Source organism: Callorhinchus milii, unplaced genomic scaffold (assembly GCF_018977255.1).
Source record: "Callorhinchus milii isolate IMCB2004 unplaced genomic scaffold, IMCB_Cmil_1.0 Scaffold5, whole genome shotgun sequence".
Taxonomy (NCBI): domain Eukaryota; kingdom Metazoa; phylum Chordata; class Chondrichthyes; order Chimaeriformes; family Callorhinchidae; genus Callorhinchus; species Callorhinchus milii.
The window spans coordinates 15,324,443-15,349,581 of record NW_024704746.1 but is presented as its reverse complement, the minus strand read 5'-3'; the positions used below and the strand labels follow the sequence as shown (position 1 = coordinate 15,349,581).

General features: G+C 37.5%; 1 protein-coding gene across 1 annotated transcript; it reads left to right on the top strand.

Annotated features, from left to right (window-relative positions):
* The first annotated feature begins 144 nt into the window (after positions 1–144).
* usp33 (ubiquitin specific peptidase 33) lies at positions 145–24,458 on the top strand. Its single transcript, XM_042335293.1, has 24 exons — positions 145–298; positions 5,004–5,136; positions 5,882–5,935; positions 6,071–6,133; positions 8,277–8,423; positions 9,501–9,594; positions 9,799–9,868; positions 10,211–10,324; positions 10,636–10,714; positions 11,229–11,637; positions 12,011–12,151; positions 12,297–12,409; positions 12,685–12,857; positions 12,968–13,038; positions 13,457–13,490; positions 14,946–14,991; positions 15,224–15,404; positions 16,124–16,250; positions 18,389–18,558; positions 18,691–18,772; positions 19,791–19,899; positions 21,296–21,398; positions 22,044–22,112; positions 23,086–24,458. Exons 2-24 carry the CDS (start codon positions 5,056–5,058, stop codon positions 23,244–23,246), a joined length of 2,691 nt encoding a protein of 896 aa, XP_042191227.1. The 5' UTR covers positions 145–298; positions 5,004–5,055; the 3' UTR covers positions 23,247–24,458.
* Positions 24,459–25,139: the final 681 nt, after the last annotated feature.

Below are 25,139 nucleotides of genomic sequence, written 5' to 3'. Positions count from 1 at the left end.
GCCGGGAGCTGAGGGGGAGGGGCGGTGCCGGGAGCTGAGGGGGAGGGGCGGTGCCGGGAGCTGAGGGGTGAGGGGCGGTGACAGGAGTTGAGGGGGAGGGGCAGTGACAGGAGCTGAGGGGGAGGGGCGGTGCCAGGAGCTGAGGGGGAGGGGCAGTGACAGGAGCTGCAGGAAGTGCGCCGCCGCCTCCGGAAGGAGCCGCCGTGTCCGCCCAGAGCCGGCACTGTGCGGGAGGAGGATCCGGAGACCCTGCGCTTGTCGCCGCCCGACACCCAGCGAGAGGCCGAGGCCCCGGCAGGTGAGAGCGAGGCCTTTAGCCGCATCTGAGGAAAACCAGGAGCCGCCGTGTCCAGGCCGCGGGGCCTGAGCTGAGTGTTGTAGCCGCGGATCTCTCGGCTGCCGCAGGGCTCGGGCTTCACTCCCCCCCCCCCCGGAGGGTGGGGTGTATGTGGGGCCTCTGAGGCTCGGCCTCTCCTCAGAGCCGCGGCTGAGCGGCTCAAAGCCTCGGTGCAGAGAGAGGGCGGCGGCCGCTGCGGCTCCGGCCCCCAGAGTGTGAGAGTCAGTGCTGCAGGTTTGCTCAACTCCCCCCTCCCCACATCCCCCCCTCCCCCCACATCACCCCCTCCCCCCACATCACCCCCACATCCCCCCCTCCCCCCACATCCCCCCCTCCCCCCACATCACCCCCTCCCCCCACATCACCCCCACATCACCCCACCCCCACATCACCCCCACATTCCCCCCACATCACCCCCACATCCCTCCCTCCCCCCACATCACCCTCACATTCCCCCCACATCCCCCCATCCCCCCACATCACCCCCACATCCCTCCCTCCCCCCACATCACCCCCACATTCCCCCCCCTCCCCCCACATCACCCCCACATCACCCCCCCCCCACATCACCCCCACATCACCCCCTCCCCCCACATTCACCCCCACTTCTCTGCACCCCTCTCCCCTGGACACCCCCCCCCCCCCCCCGGACACCCCCCCCCTCTCCCCCGCACCCCTCTCCCCCAGACACCCCTCTCCCGCACACCCCCTTGCCCCCCCCACTGAGGATACTCTCCTCTCTCTCCCATCTCCCAACAGCTGATGCCCTCTCCCCCCCACCTCCCCTTTGGGAGAGGGCATCAAAGCTGATTTTGCTTTCTATCCAATATCTTGTGTCACTTTCCATCAGGGCCCCAAAGCTGATCGATTACTATCCTCTTCTCTCAGTTCAATTTCAGCGCCTCGTATTGCTGCCTCAGCTGAGATCTGTTTTGTTCGAAATTGACTTAAACCCTCCCTACCGTGACTTATTTTTTTCCCCCTCGGATTTTGTCTGTCTGGATAAATAAATAAGATGGCTCTCACGGAATGATTGCAAAGCAGCAGTCGAGTTGAGGTTACGGGTAACATTTTAAACCAATATAAAAAAAGATGAGATGAGTCCTTATCTGAACCCTGAGTTTAAAATGGTGCTATGCTTTATAACATATAATGGTGCAGTGTTTGTGCCATTAGCGATTAATGACTCAAATTCTGTTTGTATCCTTCTGTGTCTTTGTTTGCTGATGATTGTATGGTGTGATATCAATTGTAATGCCAGTGCTGCACGTTAAAGTCATTTGTAGTTGGTTAGATGGACAGACTATTTCTAGTATTTCTTCACAGTACTCATATGCTATAGTATTAATCATTGCAAAGCCTATTGGTGTGACCCTTTATTTTCCACAATAGGTGTAACAAGCAATAGTGTAACTGCCTTCTCCATTGGTAACTGGAGGACTCAAATCCACTGTATGGAGTGAGGCAAAGTGCAGCTGTTGTAACTAGAATTGCTTGAGCCCCATTTTCTGATCTTAGATTTCCGAATCTCGCAACCTCACAGCTTTTTCCAACTTTTTTCTAAACTGCTAGGAGAAGCTTTGTGGGTATATTGGATTCAGAGTGATGCAATTAGGCTTTGGAAATGAAGATAATGATGGAAACAAGTAGGGTATGAACTGAATTTGAATCCCGATGTAAATGTGGTAAAGTGATTGCTTGCGGATTTTTATGGAATGTTTGGATAGAAGTATATGTCAATAATACAATACAAACTACATTTGTATAGCGTCTTTCACATCGGGAGGACGTCCCAAAGCGCTGAAACAAGGGTCTAAAGTTAATTTCCTTCCCATGCCTTTTTCAATGGGAAGCGCTTCATTTCCACTGGACCTTAGATAGGATCTTATGTGCAATCTATGGTACAAATAGCATCCAAAATCAAGGTGTAAAAGACTCCATGGCATTATTTGAAAAGAGGATCTTCTCCTGGTGCCTTGGCCAACAATCTTCCAGATGAAATTGGTCATTCACTTCACATTGATGTGTGTAAGCTGGCTGCAGTGTTCTCCTAAAGATGCAATGTCAGAATAAAAAAAATCCTGTGAAGTGCATTAAGACATTCTTTACAATGTCAGACACAACAATTATAAAAGGAAATTATTAATTTGCATAAAATTTGCTTTAGAGCTTTGGTTTTGAGTTCTAGATTTCAGGAACTGTGCCCATTACATTCTTCTGGGAATACTAAAGTGATTTTGGAATATCAAGGATAATTCTTTCAATCTAGATCTTTATTTGGATTGAAAGTGGTCCAGGGGAAAAAAAATTATTTGAAAAATCTGTACTTTCTCATAATCAAACCTTATGTCAAATCTTTCTAGGTGCATGAAAAAGTTATGTATTGCTACAAACCATTGTATATTTGAAGGCAATAAAGCTAACTAACAGTTTTAGTATTTTGGACTAGTCAGCTGGCCAGCATGACAGCTTGTATGTAACAAAAGATATATGGACCTAACTTTAGAAAACTATAATTTGTTTGTTGCTTTTAAAAAAAGATGTTCTCAATCAATTTTTACAGTCTGTACTTGGCCAACTAATTTTCCAACTGAATCAGTGTATTTGGACATGGACCATTTTCTAAAATTGGAAATGCAGCTAATCAGAAGTGCTGTTCTTTGCCTGTTCAGAGTGTTTTTTCTAAAGTCCTTGTCAGTAACGCTTCAGATAAATTAGTCATTCACCTCATGGTTTGTGGACCTTGCTGTTACATTACTGAGCCTGTACGTGTCTATGAATGTGGAGCATTTCTAGCTCATGGATATTATGATCAGATCAGACTAATTTCTTCTAGAATCGGTGGATAGAAAGAAATGTTTCCTAATGTTGAAGCATCTTGAACTCACTTATTGATTTCAAACCACTTGGCATTTGCCAGTTGTCTCTTATCTAACTGTTGATCTTCAGGGGCAACATAGCAATGCATCCACCACAGTGGTAGTTTACATTGATGGCTAAAATAGCCACTTTAGAAAAGTATTGGGAGGGCTGCTGGCACTCAAACCCCATCAGGATTTATTATCTTCGGGTGAAAATAGGTGGGAGGAGGAATACTCTGTTTATGAATTTTGGCAGCTTTCTCTTTTGCTAGTGATTTCCCTGGAAAGAAAGTTCCTAGTTCGGATACTGGTAGGATATAAAGACAAAAGGTAAGAAATTTGGGGCATGAATCAACCCCTGGTTACAGTGTAGAGTGGTGCAGGTTAAAGAGTTATTGAAATATTTTCCAAATATTGTTCCCATGGTGACTGCAGTAGGGTATGTTCTGCTTTTAGTCCTTTTGGTGTATAGAATATGATTTTTTTTAATACCTACTATGAATGTTTTTCTACATGCTATGAATTATGATTTGAGGACTTAAAATTACAATAATAGCATCTGAAAGGGAGCAAATTATAATAATAATAATCCTTGCATTTGATATAGCGCTTTTCACGTCAGGAGGACGTCCCAAAGCGCTTCACAGAACACACTGTAAAGTGAATTAACTGTATATTTGTGGGCGAATTGAGACGGATCAGAATTGTGTTCCGCGAGTGAATAAGGAAAAGCACTGAAGCAAAATCTGAGGTCTCGAGACATATTGGAAATTGCCCTGGCAGCCCTTAAATGATGCACACGCTGCTGTTATAAGCTTTTAGAGCTGTTGAAAGGGGCTATACTGAATGCCATAATCATAGTGCAGATGGTGACAACTGTAATTACATATTCCAAATGTTGTTGAAATGCAGCTCCAACAGCCTCGGTGTTCTTTCTATAAATGGTGAGGTTTAAGTTTTTGTCATTGTGGTGATGATGCTGCACATTTCGTGTTCTGGAAAAAGAAATCCAGCATGAGCTAGGCAGACTATCTTCAAGTTTATGAGTCTATATGGCTTTTGACAGTATGAAGCCTCAGAGCAATGGACTGTTTTATTCCAGGTTCAAACATGGCATAAAATATGCTATCTTATTTTGAAGCCTTTCACATGATTTTCAGGTGTCCCATCTTTCTAGATGGTGATCATCAATACCTCAAGATAGATTTTAAGCTGGTCTTTTCTTTGCTTAGATCAGTGCACCATTTGGCCTGTTCACTGTTCTGCCTGCTCTTTAAGTTGTTTGTTGTTCTCATATATTCAAAAGGATTTCAGCAATCACAGTAAATCAATAAACGAGCAATCCACAGTATTTTTAAATTGTTTCATGCTACTTATAGATTCTTGATCTTCAAATCATTTTAATTTGATAGAAGCTTGAGGAAATACAGGGTGACCAAAATGTCACAATACCATTACCTTGTCTAATAAGTCTTAAATAGATGCTGAGATATATATGTATATTTAGATAATAGGGTAGCTTCACGACTTTTTGGTCACTCTGCATATTGTTAAAGCCCATTGCTGAATGGAGTAAGATCATACCAATATGAAATTGGTGCACTATTCAGGACATTAAAGGGAGAGGCTGGACACTGCAAATCATTTTATTATAGTTCACATAGTGCTGAACTTGAATTTTTTCCCCGAAATCGTAGTGTTTCATACTCGCTGATTCCATTTGGATATATTTGCTGAAAAGCTTGTAAGTTTTTTTTAAGCTTTACGTTTGCAGTTTATTTAATTGCATTATTTTTATTGTGCAGGTGGCATTGATTCTTTGCATACTTATAAAATCAAGACTGCGTTGCTGTTAAGATGTCACATCTCAGTAGTGATTGCATACATTTGGAATCGGTTGGTGAAGTAACAAAAGATGAATTAATTCTGAAGTCTCATGTAAGTACAAACTTCTCTACATTTTTTTCTGACATAGCTTAGTTTTAGGAAACTTAAACGGACGTTTAACACAAGAGAGAATATCTGCCAGAAAAAGCTGTGGATCATTATAGCTTCATAAATGTTTAGCGGTTTAAAAATGTTAATATAAAATCTAAGTCAGGAATTTATTGAACATTGAGCAATTGTTATTTCAAAGTGACTCTTCCCTTCACTTTTGCTAAAGGATGATTAATGCAGATTCTAATCTAATCTTGGCCTGCAAAATGATGGAACGAGGTTCAGAGTTATTGATTCATTACCAGCAAGCATCAAAATAACCTACATGACCTGCTAGGAATGCATGGCAGGTCTCAGGTGATGCACTAAGCATTTTTTTCTTGCAATTCCCTGTTTTTTTCCCGGTGCAATTCAGATCACGAAGAAGTGAACAACTGTATCTGAAATTGGCATTTTACAAGTCCAGTACTCAAATGGGTTGGTGCAGTCACAACATTTTTTTCTACTGCTTGGTTGTGCTCTCAAAGCTCTAACCACCAATAGCGTGCTAACATTTAGGTTTACTTAATAGAAATTGTCACTTGGAAAAGATACTGGAGAGTGGCAATTTTACGCTATCATGAAGTGGCAATTTTACACTATCATGAATTGGTTCTTTCTTATTGGCAGCAACAAATGTATCTTGTTTATGGGTACTTTGTATTTCTTGCGGTGCTAATTATATACTCTCATATATTTTGGATAGGGTACGTGTCAAGACTGTAAAGTTAGAGGACCAAACCTATGGGCGTGTTTGGAGGTAAGATGAGGCACAAGATCTGGCAATTTTTCGTTGAAATACCTGAGAAAGGATGGAGGTGCTGCGACATTTCAAACCGAGTTGAAAGCTTACCACATTCTCGTTTCTGGACTTTTTTTTTCCCTTTGCTAACAGAATGGCTGTTCCTATGTTGGATGTGGAGAATCTCATTCAGATCACAGCACGATTCATTCCCAGGTATGTGACTAGTTTGGTTTCTTAAAACAAAGAGTAGATCAGTTGCAAGTTCTGCAGGTTTATTTCAGCTTGTAAAAATCACCTGATTTACTGTTTATAGATTTGTTACCCATTATAAAAATAAATGATTGGTGTTCCTGAGGCCAATCCAGGATGTGAAGGTTACCATGCAAAGTATCAGTCAGCTGTACAGACCAGAATATTGCAGGTTTGAATCTCGATGGTTGTGGGGTGCTTCACTTGACAAGAGAATAGAAAAATCAGGCAGGATTCCCATTTGTGATTGTTATGCAGGTGTCCCTGCTGGAATGTGCTCTCTATAGATTGGCTCATGCCCTCCACTGTTGACAAGAAAATAGCAGCAAGTCATTCAACACTTGTGCAGGAAGATTGTCACTGGGATACCTTTGCCCCTAAGCATTGGAGGAGCTCAGAGGCCTGTTTAAAAAAAATGACATCAGTAAGAGTGTAGATCAACAGGAGAGAGAATTTTTTTGTGGAATAATTTAATATAAATAGGTGCTGAAGCTGAGTCCCTAAGAGAATTTACAAGCGAATAATTGAACAATAAATAATATTAAATAGTACTATCCATATTCTCAAGTTGCTCTTATTGCCTGCAGTCGTAAAGAATTAAGATGACTAATTAGAAAGGATCTTTAACTTCTACCTCTATTGGCACAAGGGAGCAAAGTTTAGCATTTTATGCAGAAGATTAATACTCTGACAATGCAACACTTCGCCACTGCTACACAACCAGTTCCGGTGTAGAACTTAGCCAGGATGAGTCATGATGATTGCACTTTCAAAGGGGAACATGCTGAAGGACAACCTCCTTTATTAGCTTCCTTCTCCTTTACCCATTCATTATTTCATGATTGAATTCTACCATTATTGCAACAATTTTTTTTCAAAAAAAAGTTCTGTTACTGGAAATGTTTAGGCAGATCGATTTTTGGTAATTTTGGACTGTCATGCTCCATTATCACAGGAACATTTCTATTTTATTTGACAGAAATAATTACTTCTATTTTCTTTGCTGACTGTTTGTAATTGTCAAAAGTAGTGGAGAAGTAGAAAACCTGAATGTCCATGTTGGAGAAGTCAAATTTGAAATCTGGTTCAGCAGTATTTAAATATGTGTTTGCAGAAGCATGCCTTCCTACCACCTAGTGGGAAGTAGTGTTACTGCTGCCATGGGCAACAGATAAGGAGCATTAAAGTTACATTTTATCAATAAAGTAAAATCCTGGATATTCTTTGTGGTCTATTTTTTGTGTTAAAAGAAAGAAATGGTGGATGGATAGATGCATTCCTCCTCCCCCCCCCCCCTCGGTAAATCAAGATTTATTTTGGAACATTGAAAATTTTGAATAATCTAGATCCAACATTAATGAATACTATTATTGATAACATGATTATCCACACTATTTAGCACCAGCACTGTTGTGGATAAACAAACAATGCAGTTATTTGAACATCATGCAAAATACATATTGGCAACACCACTAATTGAAAATTTGTTACTTTGGGAGTTATCCTCTAACTGTTGTACCAAACTGTACCAGCCCTTCTCTGTTTGCCCCGTTTTTCTCTGCCTGTCCTCTCTCTCTCTCACACACGTTGACTATTCCACTCTTTATTTCTCCGAGTCTCTAAATTTTTGTCTCTAATGGATACAATATGCAAATTATTAAAGATTTACCCAATCTGGAACATGTGCATTCCTGAAAACCAGTGGGGGGAAGAAAGGTAATTAAATTTTTTTCAAATCTCATTCAGGAAAAAATAGTTTTATTGATTGACCCACCAAAATAGCCAGGTATTTATTGATGGAATACAAATTGGTGAAAATCAACTTCAATGGTCATTAGTAACTCTGCGAGAAGAAAAATGGATGGAAATAAACTTGCTTATTAACTGGGAATGGTGAGATTCAGTCCTTACGAATATTAATTTTTGAAAATTCTTCCTGGTTCTTGTGCCTTTTTTTTATTATTTATCAGCTTTAGCAGATTAGTTTATATTGAGAATAAACTGAGTTTTTTTTGAATACTTTCACATAACCATTATTCTGTTATTTCATATTAAACGTTAAACATCCCCCAAACTGTTTACGTATATTCTGTTTTGCCTTTCTTAGGAAACTAGGCACAATCTTACTGTAAACCTGACCACTTTAAGAGTTTGGTGTTACGCATGTGGGAAAGAAGTATTTTTGGAGAGAAAACTTGGTCCCCCGTCTCAAGTACAGCATGGAAGAATGCAGCAGCAAGTGCATGAACATCAGGTAGAAATAACTGTTACTTTTACAATATTTGCCAGTCTCAAGTGGTGTTCAGAGTAAATCGTCATTTTATAACTTGTTCGCCTAGATTATCTGATATTTAGGGAAAGAGGGAATAAAATTCACCTTGTGGGTGGAAATGTGTTGAAATTAAACTCGTCATGGATATTTTAATAATTTTTAATAAAAACTGCACCATTCGAAACAATCAAGTTTTTCATTTGCTGTAAGTAGCCTTTCATATGGATACAGTTGAGTTGATGGAAAGCAAGCGGCTGCGTGTCAATATCTTTACACTGTGTAGCATTTTAATTTTCACGTTTGGATGTCACCCAAATCAAGCTATTCAGCTGACTGCAGCGGCAGGTCTGCAGGCAGAGTATGGATTAGGCTTTTGTTTTGATCTTGGTGACTGATTTGGAAGTGTCAGCAATTTAAACAAAAAATCAGTGGCAGTAACATACCCAGTATTGCAATTCTAAATATAACGTGTGCTTGATATCATCTTAAAATGCAGGTTTGCAAAGCAGAATTTGTAATTTTTCCAGTACATTTGAAAACTGTTGTAATGTGTTGCGTTTTCACTTCCGATGATGCCACACCCGATGATTTGGTTCGCTGATAAGATGCTGATCATTGTTCACCAATGAACATATTGATCATCCTTCAAAATATGGGGAAAGTACCCTACAAGCAAAGTATCTGCTAAATAATAGTTGACTAAGTCAGAGGATCTGTCTAGATTTTGTTTTAGATTGGGTTTGTATGGGCGACTGAACTGCACACTTGCTTGGAATTCACTTTAACAGACGGTCTATTACTCATCTATCTTAGTAATTACTTCAGCTCGTTGCTGGAAGATGTCAGTGCATCCTTTTATTGAATAATATTCATTTTTGAGATGGCACAAATTAATACTTGGGTTTGAATCTGGATGGACAACGTAGAAACGTATTCATACATTAAGATGTCGGTCAGATTTTTAAGCCATTGAATCGTACCACACCATGTTCTACATTTTAACTTCACTCATTTAAGAGTTTTGTAGGGATTTTATATTGTGTTTTTTTTTAACCCTAGGATTCTTCTTGTGATCAGCCATTTGCGTCTCCGGTTACCATAGTGAGTGATGATCTAGAAGTGGAAGCTGAGTATGACGACATGAAGACGAGAGGTATGGTATTGACTATCTGACCCTTATTCGGTTTCCTAAACCTTTGTGCATGGGGTAAAGGTATTTTGGAAATTAGAAAGCTAAACCGTTTGGAAGTCTGATTGAAGGATAGAATTTAAATTGTGTATTTTCTGTGACAGTACATTTTTCGCATCCATGGAGAAATGTGATGACATTTATTTGTGACTACATCTTCTCTTTTAGGTCTCACTGGATTGAAAAACATTGGAAACACTTGTTACTTGAATGCTGCTCTTCAAGCTCTTTCCAACTGGTAAGATTAATCATTGACAGATTTTTTTTTAATAGTCCTCACTAACATTTCATTCCTAGTTCATTCCTGATTTGTGTATGGTACTTACTGAACTGTACAACTTAATTTTGTGCGATGTTGCTATTTTCCTGTGGATTAATTATTTCAGTGTTTTGTACAGAAATAAATATTGTGATTCAAGTTGTTGTGCCTATGTATGTCATGCCCTCATTTTATCGCTAAACTATAATTCTAAAAGCTACCTTAAGTTTCACTGTAGAATTTCTGCAAATTTCTTCTTTCCAAATGTATATAAATTGAGAAGTTAAAGATAATAATGTACTTCTTCTTCCCTCCCCCCAGCCCTCCTTTGACCATGTTTTTCCTTGACTGTGGGGGATTAGTACAGACAGACAAGAAGCCGGCTTTGTCCAAAAGCTACCAGAAATTGATTGCAGAGATATGGCACAAGAATCGGTAAGCTATGCTGATTGAAATTTTTTAGTTTGAGATCTCTCTCATGAGACTTACATGCAAATGAGCCAAATTGTTTATTTCAAGGTGCAAATTCTTGGCAGCTTTTGTATTGCTTTATCTGGAAATTTATCAAGATATCAGTATTTGTAACAGTACGGGGGAAGATATACATTCATAATTAAATTGGTTGTGAATTCCTAGATGGAAATAACATGTTAGTGACTTCCTACCCACTGGCTTCAACACATTTTTGCATATAAACTAACTTTTATATTGATTTTACCTCATTATTGATGGCATTGTTCCTACAGGCCTAGTTATGTTGTACCTACAAGTCTGTTCCAAGGAATTAAGACAGTGAATCCAATGTTTCGAGGATATTCTCAACAGGTGAGGACACATCTTTGCAATTTTTGGAGGACAATTTCAATTATTCTTACCAAATGTCGAGGAGAATACACAGTCAATTGCAAAGATTATTATAAATCATGACATTAGTGAAAGCACAATAAAAACTTGCAGTTATATAGCGCCCTCCATGCAGGGTAGCATCTCAGAACACTTAAAAGTACATTTAAAGATGCATTTGTTTTTTTTTAAAAAGAGGGCTATTAGATACTTCCAAACATTGTTATTTTTGGTAATATTTACATTCTTTTTTCTTTTGGTATGTAATTGATTTTAATCATTCTGTAACTTTAAAATGTATACTAATGAGACATATACAAACTTTTAACAGAAATGGAATAAACATGTTGAAGTAATTTTATATTTACAATTACAATATTCATTTTGCTGACATTGGAACGTTTAACATAGGTATGCTTCAATTTCTGTTTGATGTAGCTGCTATTCTTCAGGTTTGCATAAAATTTATAGCCCAATTCTCTTGTTTACTCCCAAGGATGCCCAAGAGTTTTTACGCTGTTTGATGGATCAACTCCACGAGGAATTAAAAGAACAAGTAATAGAACAAGTTGAAGATTCACAATGCATAAACATGGAAGAAGAAAAGAACTCATCAGACAATGAATTTCAGTCTTGTGAATCATGTGGTAGTAGCGATAAGGCTGATTCTGAGACCAACTCCAAGCTATTTTCAGAGGACCATGTGGAAGCTGAGTTACTTGTGCAGGAGGAATTAAAAAGTCATGTGCTGGTGAAGGACTGGCACAGAGATAAAAACTATCTTCAGAAACTTTATAGGTCTAACTCGGGGGAGGATTTGGATAAAGACATGGACACGACAGATTCTGGTCAAATTCAGGACAATCAAGTGACAATGAAAGTTCAGATTCAAAATAGATTGTCAGGTAATCCTGGACTTTCTTGTTCATTTCATATTAACTTGTGAAGCGCTTTGAGACGTCTCAACGACGTGATAAGGCACTACGTCAAATGTAAGGATTATTATTATCTGAATATTCAATCTCAAAATGGATTTAAATTGTATACTATTGTTGGAATTATTTGGGTGAAAACTTATTTCAGCAAAAAAAGTGAACTTGCTTATGCAGCTTTAACTACAATGAAGGTACAGTGCAATTTTGTTTCAGTACCTTTATATTTAACATACATATTTCATACATTCACTTCTTTTATTGGCGGGAGATTTTAATGCAGCCATGTATGTACTGGACAAGATTTTCCAATGCAATGTGTCACCAGTTGTTGCTCTTTCTTTAGAGGTAAACTCTGATGTGGCTATGCATAGTCCTTCAAGACCAAGTAGTCCTGCATTCAATGAAACTGTGAATTTAAAGCTATCCAGCAGCCCCCCAAGATCAAATTCAGTCTGGGGAGGACTTGTTTCCTCACATAAAAAAGGTATGCTTTTCTTTAGATTGGAGCTGATTTTTTAAAAAAAGATTTAGAATTCACATGGGTTCTACAGCTTACTTGCCCAAATATGTAAAGTGGTTAGGAATGATTCAGTAGGGTTTTCATGGTGTATTTGTGTTTTTTTTTCCAGTTACATCCCTCCCATCTTTTAAAAAGAGAAAGCAAACAAAATATAGGAGTGTCATCTCGGATATCTTTGACGGCACTATTGTGAGCTCTGTGCAGTGTTTGACCTGCGATCGGGTGGGTATAAATTGTGGTTATTTTCACAGGAGGTAGATGTATAGCTGCAGCATAAGGATAATTAATCGGAATTTAAATACCTCATTGGTATGGAACAAAGTACCATTTTTTTCCCCTCCTTCCTCCTCCCTGTCTTCTCGGTGTTGGCAGCCTTTACAATTCAAATGGATGTTTATAAACAAAGCTTTCTACATAAGGAATGGTGTGCGTTACATATCAAATGGTTAGTTCTGTTCCAGAAAATGAAAGCGATTTTCTGCCTGTTTGGTCTTTAGGTGTCCACAACTTTGGAGACTTTCCAAGATCTTTCTTTGCCTATCCCAGGTAAGGAAGACTTGGCCAAGCTGCATTCCGCAAGTCACCAGACGTCCTTAGTCAAAGCAGGCTCATGTGGAGAGGCATATACACCACAGGGTTGGATAGCTTACGTTATGGAATATATAAAGAGGTGTGTACTGAATTTGCTTGAAATTTACACTAATGAGAAATACATTAAAGTCTGCTTTATTTTTATAAGGGCAGCAGGGTTGATATTTCTGGATTGTTTCCTCTTCCTAGTTGGTTCTGGGGCCCTGTGGTATCTTTGCAAGATTGCCTGGCTGCCTTTTTTGCAAGAGATGAACTCAAAGGTGAGAATAGACTTTGTACTTAAAATATATTAAATGCTTATAAAGTACATTATACTGACCTTGATATTGCATTAAAAGTTGAAATAATTATTTTAATCGTGCTGCTTTTGATTATTCTAATTATCAATTAGTAAACATTTCCAATGACATGAAATAGTTGTAATCTGGCAACAAAGTATGTTTTAAAAGAATACTATAGATGCTGTAGTCAATTGTGACTTGTGTTTCTTAATGAAAATATTGATATGTACTGTCGGTCTTTGATACAGTATTACTGAGTATCACTGTTTTCAAAATTGGAATGTGGATGATTCTACAAGCAAAATGTTTTTCTATATTTGTCATTCTAAATAAAGTATTTGCTTTGTTGGATGCTTTTTTGAATTGGTATCAGTTTTAAAATGGTTTAATCTTATAGGAGACAACATGTACAGCTGTGAAAAATGCAAAAAGTAAGTATTCTTTAAATTCTGATCTGGATATTTAGATACGAGATTTAAAGCGCTCTGAGACGCCGTCCGGCGTGGAGGGCGCTATATAAATCCAAGTTGTTGTTATATCGCCATCTTAAATAGACGCATGGAGCACTGGTACAAAAGAATTGCATTCACGCAGTATTGGTATCAGGCCAGCTCTTCAAAGTGACCTTGTTACTGGGGCAAAACTGATTGTTTCTTGGGGATTGACTGAGTTGCATGGCATGTTTAAGAGTAAGCCTGGATCAGTTTGTAACACTTTCGCCTTTGAATGAGAAGGTTGTGGCTTCAAACTTCCAATGCAAGAACTTTGAATTTACATATTCTAGGTTCCAATAGGGTGGAGGTGCCGCCTTTCGGGTGAGATGTTAAACAAAGTCTTATCTGCATGTTTAGGTGGATTGTCTGTTAAATTTATTTAAAATGGGTGTGGAGCAATTACTATTGATACCATTATGTTTTGCCGTTCGTAAATTCTGAGTGAAATTCTAATCGCGTTAAGAATTGCAAAAGCTGCCGCTTGTTGCAAAGCTATTTTTCCACTGGGTGTCGCCAATGGCTGTATGACTTCATTGGTAAAAGTTGACCCATTTGGATTAGACAGATAAACAATCACTGAACTTTGCAAATCTTATTTGACACTGCTACACTCAGCTCTGTTCTTAAAAAAAAGTTTGTATAACATTATGGTTCTTTCTAATTTTAAAATATTAGAATTCACATATTTCAGTGGATTCTGAATAAGATTAACCACTGTGAAGTCCTGTAGCTCAGTGGTTAAGAGCACTCGCCTCGCAAGTAAGAGACCTGGGTTCTATTCCCGGCAGGGCGAAACGTTGGGCAAGTTTCCTTACTTCACATGATACTCTTTACCTAGCAGTAAGTCAGAACCCGGTTGTTAGTCAATTGGTGGATTGCTTTTCTGGGGATAATAATCTCTCAAAACAAAACAATAATAATTTTGTCACTTCACTCAATCCATGATTGTTTGTGGGACACTGCTGTGCACAATGGGCTACTGCGTTTCGCCCACAAATGTACAGGCAATTCATTTTAGAGTATATTCAGTGAAGCGCTTTGAGATGTCTAGAAGATTTGAAAAGCGCTATGTCAAATGCAAGGATTATTTATTATAAAATGAAAATAGTAACTTTAAATTACAGAATTCAACTCCCCTCCCTCTTTTGCAAAGAAGCCTTCCATTTGCAGATTATTTTCCTTCCTAATTTCCTGCTATCAAATTTAGGAGTATTCTGTCACTGTAGCCCCTGGTCACCACCCACAACAAGCTTCCAATTTAGCAAACCAAATGTTTTGTGGGAAAGGGAAGAATAATACAGTATGTAAGGATGATTTAAATTCCATATATTTTTGTTGAGTATCCTTATCTGCTCTTATGATTCATTTTGAAACGTATACTTTTATTTCCAGATTGAGAAACGGGGTGAAATTCTGCAAAGTACAAAATCTACCAGAGGTAAATATTCTTTGATTTAAAGACATTGTTTAAAACTGCACTTAACCATTCTCAAAATGATGTCAATATAAGCATAATGTGTAATTGTTTCAAGGCAGAGTACTTCCAACATCCATCTCAGCGCTTAACATTTTTCTTTCCCCTAATTGCTCCTACGTCTCCCTCTGAAATATCGAGTTTGCAATATTAGAAACATCACCACTAATAATGTGATCATTTTATTGACTTCTAGATTTTGTGCATACACTTGAAGAGATTCAGACACGAACTCATGTTTTCTACCAAGATCAACAATCACGTATCATTTCCTTTGGAGGGACTTGATCTTCAACCTTTTCTCGCTAAGGAAAGCCCACCCCAAATCACAACTTATGATCTTTTATCAGTCATCTGCCATCATGGTACTGCCAGTTGTAAGTATTTCAAATGCTTTTTTTTGAAACACCAAAGGGAATTCAGCTTTGTTAAACATAGTAATGTCAGGAAGGTATATTGTACTTGCATATAGATTGTTGTCTCTAACATCTTGAATTGTAAAACAAGACATTAGGTATGTATAGCATAGCACATTGCTGATTCAACATGATATTTCACTGTATGGTAAGATGTAGTTTATGTCTGCAGTTTTCTGAATTCTTGACCTTCACTGGTCACATAGATTATTTTGGAATTGCTTTGTTGCTGATAAATTTGACAAGCAATTTTTGCTATTGTGTTGGCTCCTAATCAGATTTTTTGCCTTCATTTGGGAGAATGAGAAGAAGTGATATGCAGGGAAAAAAAGATGTAGTAATTATTCTTTGAATTCAAAATTTGAATTTGTTGCTGGAAACTAAACATTTTCATTTGTGCTTTATGCCCTGATTACACAACAAAAATGGAACAAGTTATTGTCAGACAAATTCTTATCCACCAATGGGCTGCTTGCAATGGCGACTAATTAATCAGATTATTGCTAAAGCTAAAGTCTTTGTATTACAAAGTTTACAGGCATTGTCCGGCAGCAGCATTAGTCTGAATGAAAACACCAATTCATGATAATGAAATCTGACCTTTCATTCCTCCTACAGCTGGAATACTACCTTTAGAAAATGTTATGTTCCTATAACTTGCATTTCCGTGTACTTACTAGGTGGCCATTATACAGCATTTTGCCTAAATGATCTGAATAGTAGATGGTATGAATTTGATGACCAGAGTGTTACTGAAGTGTCAGAATCCACTGTGCAAAATGCAGAAGCCTACGTACTTTTCTACAGGTGGGACCATTTATATGTACCTGAAATATTTCTTCAGACTTGTCATCTTGTTCAATTAACACATGCTAAGCTTTAACTGTTAGATCTTCCCAATATGAGAGATGTGAAAAATGTAAGTATTATGTGCCCGTGATGTCAAACTCCTTTTCTGATAGTTGCTTAGTGTAGGTGAAATCACACTGTCGCGCTAACATTGTCTTTGTTAAGGTTTGCGCGGTGTTTAAATCCATGCAGGTAGTATCTATTACCTCTTGGAATTTTACCCACTGTGCTCCTCAGTGTAAGTCAAGCTGTTCAAATGCTTTATCTATATTAAGAAGCTTAGATCATGAGCTCAGCTGGAAAATCTAAATATTTTTCCACTCATATTTAAAGCAGATTTGCGGGGGTTTTTTAACTGCATTTTCCTGAGGAAAACTGCACTGACAGTTCAAAGGTTTATAGCTGCCTGAGAAATTCAAATAAAATATAACAAATTTAAAAAATGTAATGGCAAGATTGCATAAGATAGCTCAGTAAAGAGTTGCTTTGCTTAGCAACAATTCAACAGTGTTAATGCTCATTTACTAGGGTTTGTTACTCAGCTTCATAGTAAGGGTTGATTTATTTTGCATCTAGCCACTTTGGAAGCATTTATAAGTAATATTTTTACAAGAGGAATCTTTTTAGGCTTCCATTGATAAACATTGAATTTTAAAAAGGATAAAATCAATGATGTTTATCTGTATGAATGGTGCAGTGCAGTAAAACGTCTCCAACAGTGCAGTAAAATTGTCTCCTTCACACCCACTATATGCTGAAGAACAAGACAGATATATGACTCATTTTAATATATCTATCTGAATGCTCCATAGTTTTTTCTGAATATAAGATAATTTTTTTTCAGTTTTAATATTCAGTGCATTTTACTCATCAACACGTTCAAATTCAATGCTAACATCGCAATTCCATTGCCATTAACACAATATTATGAAATTGTAAGATATAAATATTCAGGAAACTCTCATCTAGATTTTGTGGGAGAGGAGAAGAGACAAAAGCTGTGGCATGCTTAATAGGAATTTCAGCTGCTGTGCAGTGCCCCTGATTGTATAAGGCTGTCAAGCATGTCACGCTTGCAAGCTGAGTTCCATTTATTCAAATTGGGCTGTGAATTGAAACTGCAGGACGATGAACTTGTGCCTTTTTTTATATAGCAAAATACAATTTCATTGAAAATAATGATGTTTCTTCATACATTTGATTGAAGGGAAAGATGTCTAGCGGAAATTATTCTGAGTACCTTTCCCCTCACATGCATAGAGAAAACAATATATTTGTACCTGTAAGAGGAATCTTTGCTTTAATACAGTACGGGACTTGTGTTCTCTTGTACAAACCCCTTGGGTAATGTATGAAACATTGAAAATCACAGCAGCTAATTTTCTGCTGCAGTTTTTCCTATATGTCTTGAAGTGGTTCCTTTGAGTTTAATGGCAGTCGGAGCTTTGACCCCGTCTAGGAGCTTTAACACAATCTTGGAGCTAATCGGTAATTCCTCGATTCCCAGAACAGCCTTGTGCAGGTGAGAATGTAGCAACACTTAGCTTGGGACAGTGCTTTCTGTCGGGTGGTTTCAGATCAGCTCCCTAGCTAGTTCATATGTTAATACAATTTGCTGAAGTGGCCTGGACTGAGTGAAAATAGTCCTGGGTAATATTGAAAAGATTCCTTACTTGCAACAGAGAAAGTGTTGCTTTTATACATTTTTCTGTATCTGGGCTGGGGGAGTACTTTGAACAGAATGTAGTCCCTCTAGATTTCTCATTCATTATTTACTTTCTGTTCTTTCCATTGCTTTGCATAATGAAACCCTTAATGTTTAACAGTGTTATTGATTTCTAGATTTTGACCCAAAGGGTCAGAGAAGTGGCTGTATCCTTTATACATAGAAAATAAGAAATGTGCGGCCTGTGTAATAATTTAACTATTTTGCTTACTAAGTGATTTATTTTTCATCTGATAAATTACTGATGAAAATAATTCCATTAACCTAGACTTGACATTTTAGGGAAGAGAAGAAAATAACTGCAGAAAATAACAAAAGCAGAAAATTAGTGACTGTAAATTTCCAATGTTGCATTATTTTTATTTTACAGGAAAAGTAGTGAAGGGATGGAGAAGGAGAGGCAGACGGTATCTAATCTATTAAACCTAATGGAACCGAGTCTGCTTCAGTTTTATATATCCCGCCAATGGTTGAATAAATTCAAGACATTTGCTGAACCAGGCCCAATTAACAACAACGAATTCCTCTGTGCTCACGGAGGTAAGGTGACACTTGAAATATTAAAAATAAATGCTGTTAATTTTATTGCATTTTTATGCTGTGTTTTTGTAAAAAAAAATATTTTTGATGCAAAAATGAGGAAAAAAAAATTTGATCTGACTCTGTTTTCAGGTGTCCCTCCTCAGAAGGCGAGCTATACAGATGAACTGGTAGTGATGTTGCCTCAGAATGTGTGGGACTATCTCTACAGCAGGTGAGTAAAGTGCTATTGTTTCTGCTAAAGAAGTGATTTTTAGCCAGGGCACAAAACTGACACTGCGGTTGACCTCAGTGTTACTTGGCCAGAGAAGGGAAAAGTCGGCCATTGTTAAGTTTGTGAATCCTGTCCATTGTATGAACATCAAGAGTGGACAGGAACTGGGCTGTCTTTAATTTTCTCTGTGATTGTAAAGCTTATCAACACTCACTGCCCCATGAGGTCCCTTAGACAAGGTACATGTGGAGTGTTCTTGCAAGGTTATAGTGAGCAAACTCTTAAATGAACACAAATTCTGATCGTCTTTTCGTATTGAATTGTGTTGAGCTGTTTTGATGGCCATTTTGAATGTTATAGAAAGCAGTTCAATGTTTGATTAGAAGGCAGGGTGATTATAAATTTCTTGTATGCTAGTGGATATTTGAAATATTCATCCTGCACAAGTTTGATTTTTGTTTACCTTTTTAAATATACTGAGGGAGGGGGCCTTGTTATAAAGTGGTCCTCTGAGTCCAATAGCTCAGTGGTTAAGTGAGGTGTGAAAAAAAGTTTGACTTGCAGGTTATCAGCTTGCTGCTGATGTCACCTCCCATGTGTTGTCTGCTTTCACAAGAAGCCCCCTGACATCATTGATGTTTCCTGCTCATATGTGACCTGCCAAACCAGAAGTAGGACCATTTTGTAGCGTGGGAGGTTTACTAGTCATCACCAGAAGTCAGGTGGACAGTGGACATATGTTCTAAGTGCTCTATCCACAGTAAATATGTGTTCTAAGTGAGGCAGCACGACAGCTGAGTTTCCCTCTATTCTGCCTAAGAATAAACCATCGCCTTCTATTCTTTGCAGTCAATGAATCCGGATTCTGAACCGTAGTTCAGTTTGTCAGGACAGTAAAAGATTTAACTAACTATCATTGGCTGATGGAGTTTGTATTATTTCTCGTTTAATGAACCGAGTTGCGAGCTTTGGTTTTACAATCAAACCTGGTAGAACATCTGTTCTGCGATTCTTTCAGATATGGTGGAGGGCCAGCTGTCAATCATCTGTACACCTGCCAAACCTGTCAAATGGAGATTGCAAAACTTGAAAAAAGAAGAAAAGTTGAATTGGAAATATTTATCCGGGTAAGAGATTTAAAATTCCTTAAAATCTGTTCACATTTAATTGCATTTTTAAAGAATATTTCATTTACATTTCTCCATGTATTGAAGCTTTTGGAGTTTGCCAGATTTAAAGTATCATTTATTGGGAGGAACAGAGGCTTCATTGAATTCATTTCTATTTCTTATGTAATGTATGTCAAACGTGTTTTATTGCTTTTACATATGACTATGGTTTATGGTGGATATACAACTGACTTAGTTAGTTGCAGTCGTTAAACTCGTCATGCAGTAACAAGTAATTTCAGAAAATCTACTTCATGTTTATTCGTGTGTGCTGTTTTTATTGATTTGTGTTAGAAGTACCAAGAAACTCACTTGTATTAATAAATGTCAGACACCCTTAAACTTAGTCTGTCTGCTCTCACTGCGACATAGGCATGCAGAACGTTTTGACAGTTCTTTAATTATTAACTATTATTAACTATATGAAAATTTATACAAAGTATGATCTTTCAGCAGTCATGCATATACAATCCCTCAGCAAATATAACATCACTTTCTATATATTTTTCCTCTCAGCTGCCCTTGTCCTGGGTTCAAATAACTTGCTGATTAAATAAATTTGCTTCAACGTCTGTCCCCTGTAGTAGATGTAAACTGAAACCTTAATATTAATTGTTAGGTCCCAAGTAGTTAATCTATTTGAAAATAGTGGTGCAGCAGCAGCACAACCAGTTGCAGCTCTGTCAAGATAACAGCAATTTATGTTAATACAAATGCATCTGTTTTGTGTTCTGTTCATTTTCTGGCAATAGGGTAAGGGAATAAGGTGTGAAATTAAAGTGGGATTGTGCAAGGAAACTGAAGAGTGATGCTTGAGTGAATGGGAACTGTGGTGATTGACTTCATAATAGAATGGTGCAATCCGGCTTGTTTCCACCTTCAGTCGGATTGAAAATTCAGAATTTTAGAATCGTTTTGAATGGGGAATGCCAATCCTAAAATAGGTAACATTTTTTTAGGGTTGCTATACCAACTATTTTATTCCAAGGCTCCAGATGCTGAACATGACTATGAATCAAGAAAGTTGTTGGCATTTCTTATTTATTTGCCCCATTTAAATTGTTCCAACTCCCTCACTGTGCATCTACCCCACATAAAATGCTATGCAGGGAATCTGTTGTTTAGCTGTTCATGGCTCACCTGCCCTTTCATTTTTCTATTTGTGCAAAAGCACCAGACTTCTTGCCAGCACCTCCCTTCACGATAAAAATCAAGATTAGAAACTTTAGAATGTGGTAATATATAGGTGCGAACAAAAATCTCTTTCCCTGCAGAATATACTATATACACAGCATTGAGACTCAAACACATTATATGCATACTATAATCTATTTTCTAAACTTTTGTAATGCAGTTAAATAAAGCCTTTCAGGAAGAAGAATCACCTGCTGTCATTTACTGCATTAGTATGCAGTGGTTCAGAGAATGGGAAACATTTGTCAAAGGCAAAGAAAGTGGTATGTTATAACCATAATGTTTCAAGTATCCTGTATTTTGTTAATTTGATGGATGTATTTTAGATGTGAAGATGCAAATTGTGCCTTTTTATTGAAGTATGTGGAGGGAGGGCGTATGTGTAACTCCTGCCAAATGATTACAGAGTACGGGAATTTAGATCCTCAGTTCACTCACTAGCTCCTCAAGTCAAGCTTCAGATTCCAATTTGACGATTCGTTTCTCCTGTACCTATAAACTCAAAATGTAATCTTGTAGAACCAAATGTTCTGTGAAAGAATACATAAATGATTAAAAACAATTACGTCACACCATAGCAAAATATTTGCATGTGAATGATCACATTTTTCTAGTGCGTTTTAAACTACAATGGATTTTTCTCTCCCCAGGGCTTTATTTTAACTGGTAGGAATTGTGAACCATAGAAATGAGCAACAATTCAAGTTGATAAAAGTGAAGGACTTGACTGTGCCTCATGTTCACTAGAATAATAAGCCTTAATTTCAATAAGAAAAACATGTTGCTACATCACAAATATATTTTCATTTATATAACTGTGTGCAGCCATTAATGTAGCTGAATAATACAATATCGTGCTTTGTTAAAATCATGGTCACAATATTTAATGCTTTAATTCACTGTCTTAGAGCCTCCTGGTCAAATTGATAATATCAAGATAGCTGTCAGCAAGACTGGTCACATGAGTTTAAAGCAAGGTGAGTGTATCTTCACAGTGCTTTCAATCTTGTGGGTATTTGTGTTTCTTCATTCACATCTTTTACATATGACACAGTCAGATGGAGGGGATTCAAATGGGTAGTGACAATTTAATCTTTAACAATTTGACATTTTAATCTTTAATATTTTAATAAGGTAGTTATTTTTGCTTGGGTGTTTCAAGAGATCAGTGACTCAACAACAACTTGCATTTATATAGTGTCTCCAAGCAGATAACATCTTGGAGCGCTTAATACTAAAGTACCACTTTAGATTAAAGCAATACATCAACATTTGGTGTGCACTATAGTTCTCTTGAACCCAATGATACGTTTTATCTCCTTATAATCCATAGTGGGATGTTTTCGCAAGCTATTCTATATACTTGAATCAAGTTATTATAAGTGATCGAGCAGTGGCACCTTATAACATAATTCTACTGTATTTTGTAATCATACAATTAATAATAATAATAATAATAATCCTTGCATTTGATATAGTGCTTTTCACGTCGGGAGGAAGTCCCAGAGCGCTTCACAGAACACACTGTAAAGTGAATTGACTGTATATTTGTGGGCGAAGGCGGCAGCCAATTGTGCACAGCAATGTCCCACAAACAGTCGTAGATTGAAAATGACCAATTTATTATTGTTTTTGGTTTTGGAGGGATTATTATTAGGTGTGTGGAGTAAGGAAACTTGCCCAAGGTTTCACCCTGCCTGGAATTGAACTCGGGTCTCTCGCTTGCAAAGCGAGTGCTCTAACCACTGAGCTGCAGGACTCCACAGTAAAGGATGAGGGCATTTGGCTCATCAAGGTTAAATTGGTATGAGATCAACCACTATTAATGATAAGATAATTAGACTCCTCTCTTGGTATGGTATCTTTAGATTTTACATATAAACCTATGAATTTTCAAGTTCATCATTTATGATTAGATCATATTACCTAATGTACATTTGTAAACTTTAGGAGCAGATTCTGGACAAATCTCGGAAGAAACTTGGAATTTTCTTCACTCCATCTATGGAGGGGGTCCAGAGATTACCCTATGGCAAAATGTCAGCCATCATGATGCAGCGACATCAGGTGTAGAAGAGAAAATCGAGATTGAAACCCGTCCAGTGCAATAAGTGTTGAAGAAAATGCTGAATTGTGATTTTAATTGTGCTGGACTTCTAAGAGCATTCCAGGAAGTAATATATTTTCTAAACAATTCTTTCAATTGCATTCTCTGTTTTGAGGGACAATCGATAAACACTTGTCTTGTAATATAGATTGATGTATGTTTAAGCATTCTTATATGTATTTAAAGATGGAAGTGTTTTCTAATCGTATGTGATGTAGCTTTGGTCTGTAAAAGACCTATGCACTGAAAGTTTACTCGTGAAACAGGTTGCTTATATTAAGTCAACTCAGGAAAACACTGATGTCTTGTTTGCACTGTATTGTGGATGAAAACTTCAAGTGTGATTACCCTTTCAAATGGCTTGATTATACTGTCAAAGGAATAGGAAAGCTGACAGAAATTATAGTTGTGAGTCTAAATTCAATCATTATAAATTGCAATATTCTAAATTAATTGGATTCACCTCTTTTTATTCTATTTCCCAAATGATTGATGAAGAAAAGAATACAGTAATTACAAAGAATAGTGCTTGTAAATTTGTTGGTTGGGATTAGGCTCACAAATACAATTCCTACGAGCTTTCGTGGAATTATTCCTTTAAAAGCACAGCTTATTATCTTCCGAAGTAATATTCTGTTGATGCAACTGCTCCTGAAGCTTCCGAGATTTACCAATTGGTCTTGTGTAACAGCTTTATTGGATTTACTATACTTCGAATAACAATGCCTTTAGCATGTGCCTCAAAGGAATGTTCCATACATTAAAACAACCTATAAACCGGAATGTGACTTTAGGTGTATTTCATCAGATTTTTCTCTAGTTTTTTTTTAACGTGCATGTAATCACTGCAAATGTGATGTTGATTTGAACTAGCACTTTGAAGAAATCATGACTCTTACCTGTTCTAATCATTTGTAAAGAATGCAAGTGTACCTTTTTGAAGAATTTAATTGTATCAACAGAATTAACTGAACCAGTCTCCATCTACGTTCTTCAAATTAAGTACTTAATAGATAAATACGCCTTTGCATGTTATGTTTGTGATGTCAGGATCATTGATGTGAAAATACTGCATTGATTCAGAAATACACAACCCAGGAAGTGGTTTTGGAATGCAAAATGTCAACAAAGGATGTCTTATCTTTGCCTGCTGCTGCTGTGGAACAGTTGAGATGGCCTTTTATGTTCAATAAAATTAGTTACTCTTGAACTTTGATAATTTGTTTTAATGTATGCTATTTAATCCAAAATACCTACACTTAAACCATCCTTGAACACCAGGAGACCACCTACGATGTTCAGACTCCTGAGTCTATGTTTATCCAGAGGCTGTCTGTGTTTGGAAGGTTTGCTTTGCAATGTCCTTTGACTATTGGATTTTTTTAATTGGGATTGTTCTAGTTTGATTGAAAAATTAATTTTAGGATGATTAGGTTTAAATAATGCTTGAAATTTGCATGCATTTTTTGTTGATATCTTGGCTCCCATTAGCTTTTAATTGGTAGAGACTTTAATTGAGTCAATAAAAGTTAGTCTTTATTGATCTATTTGAGCTGAGCATTGGTCGTGCAATACACTTGAGAATTCCCGATGCCTGGATAGAGCCATTTTTTGCATATTAAAATCTTAAGAGGAGACTTTTCATGGCAGCTGTTTGTCTCTCTTCTCCCTCTTCCTCTCACTTTTAAGATGCTGTGGTTGTCACTTATCAAGTCAACAGAAACTGAACATTAAACTAAACTCATTATGTTTAATTGTTGGGCATTATAGGTTGTATTAAATAGTACCATTAACAGTTTTATTTATGTATTGACGATATTAGTACTTGCAGTTGCTGAGAACTCTATTAATAGACTGAAGCAATAAACATTTTCTATGAAACCTTAGGAGATATTTT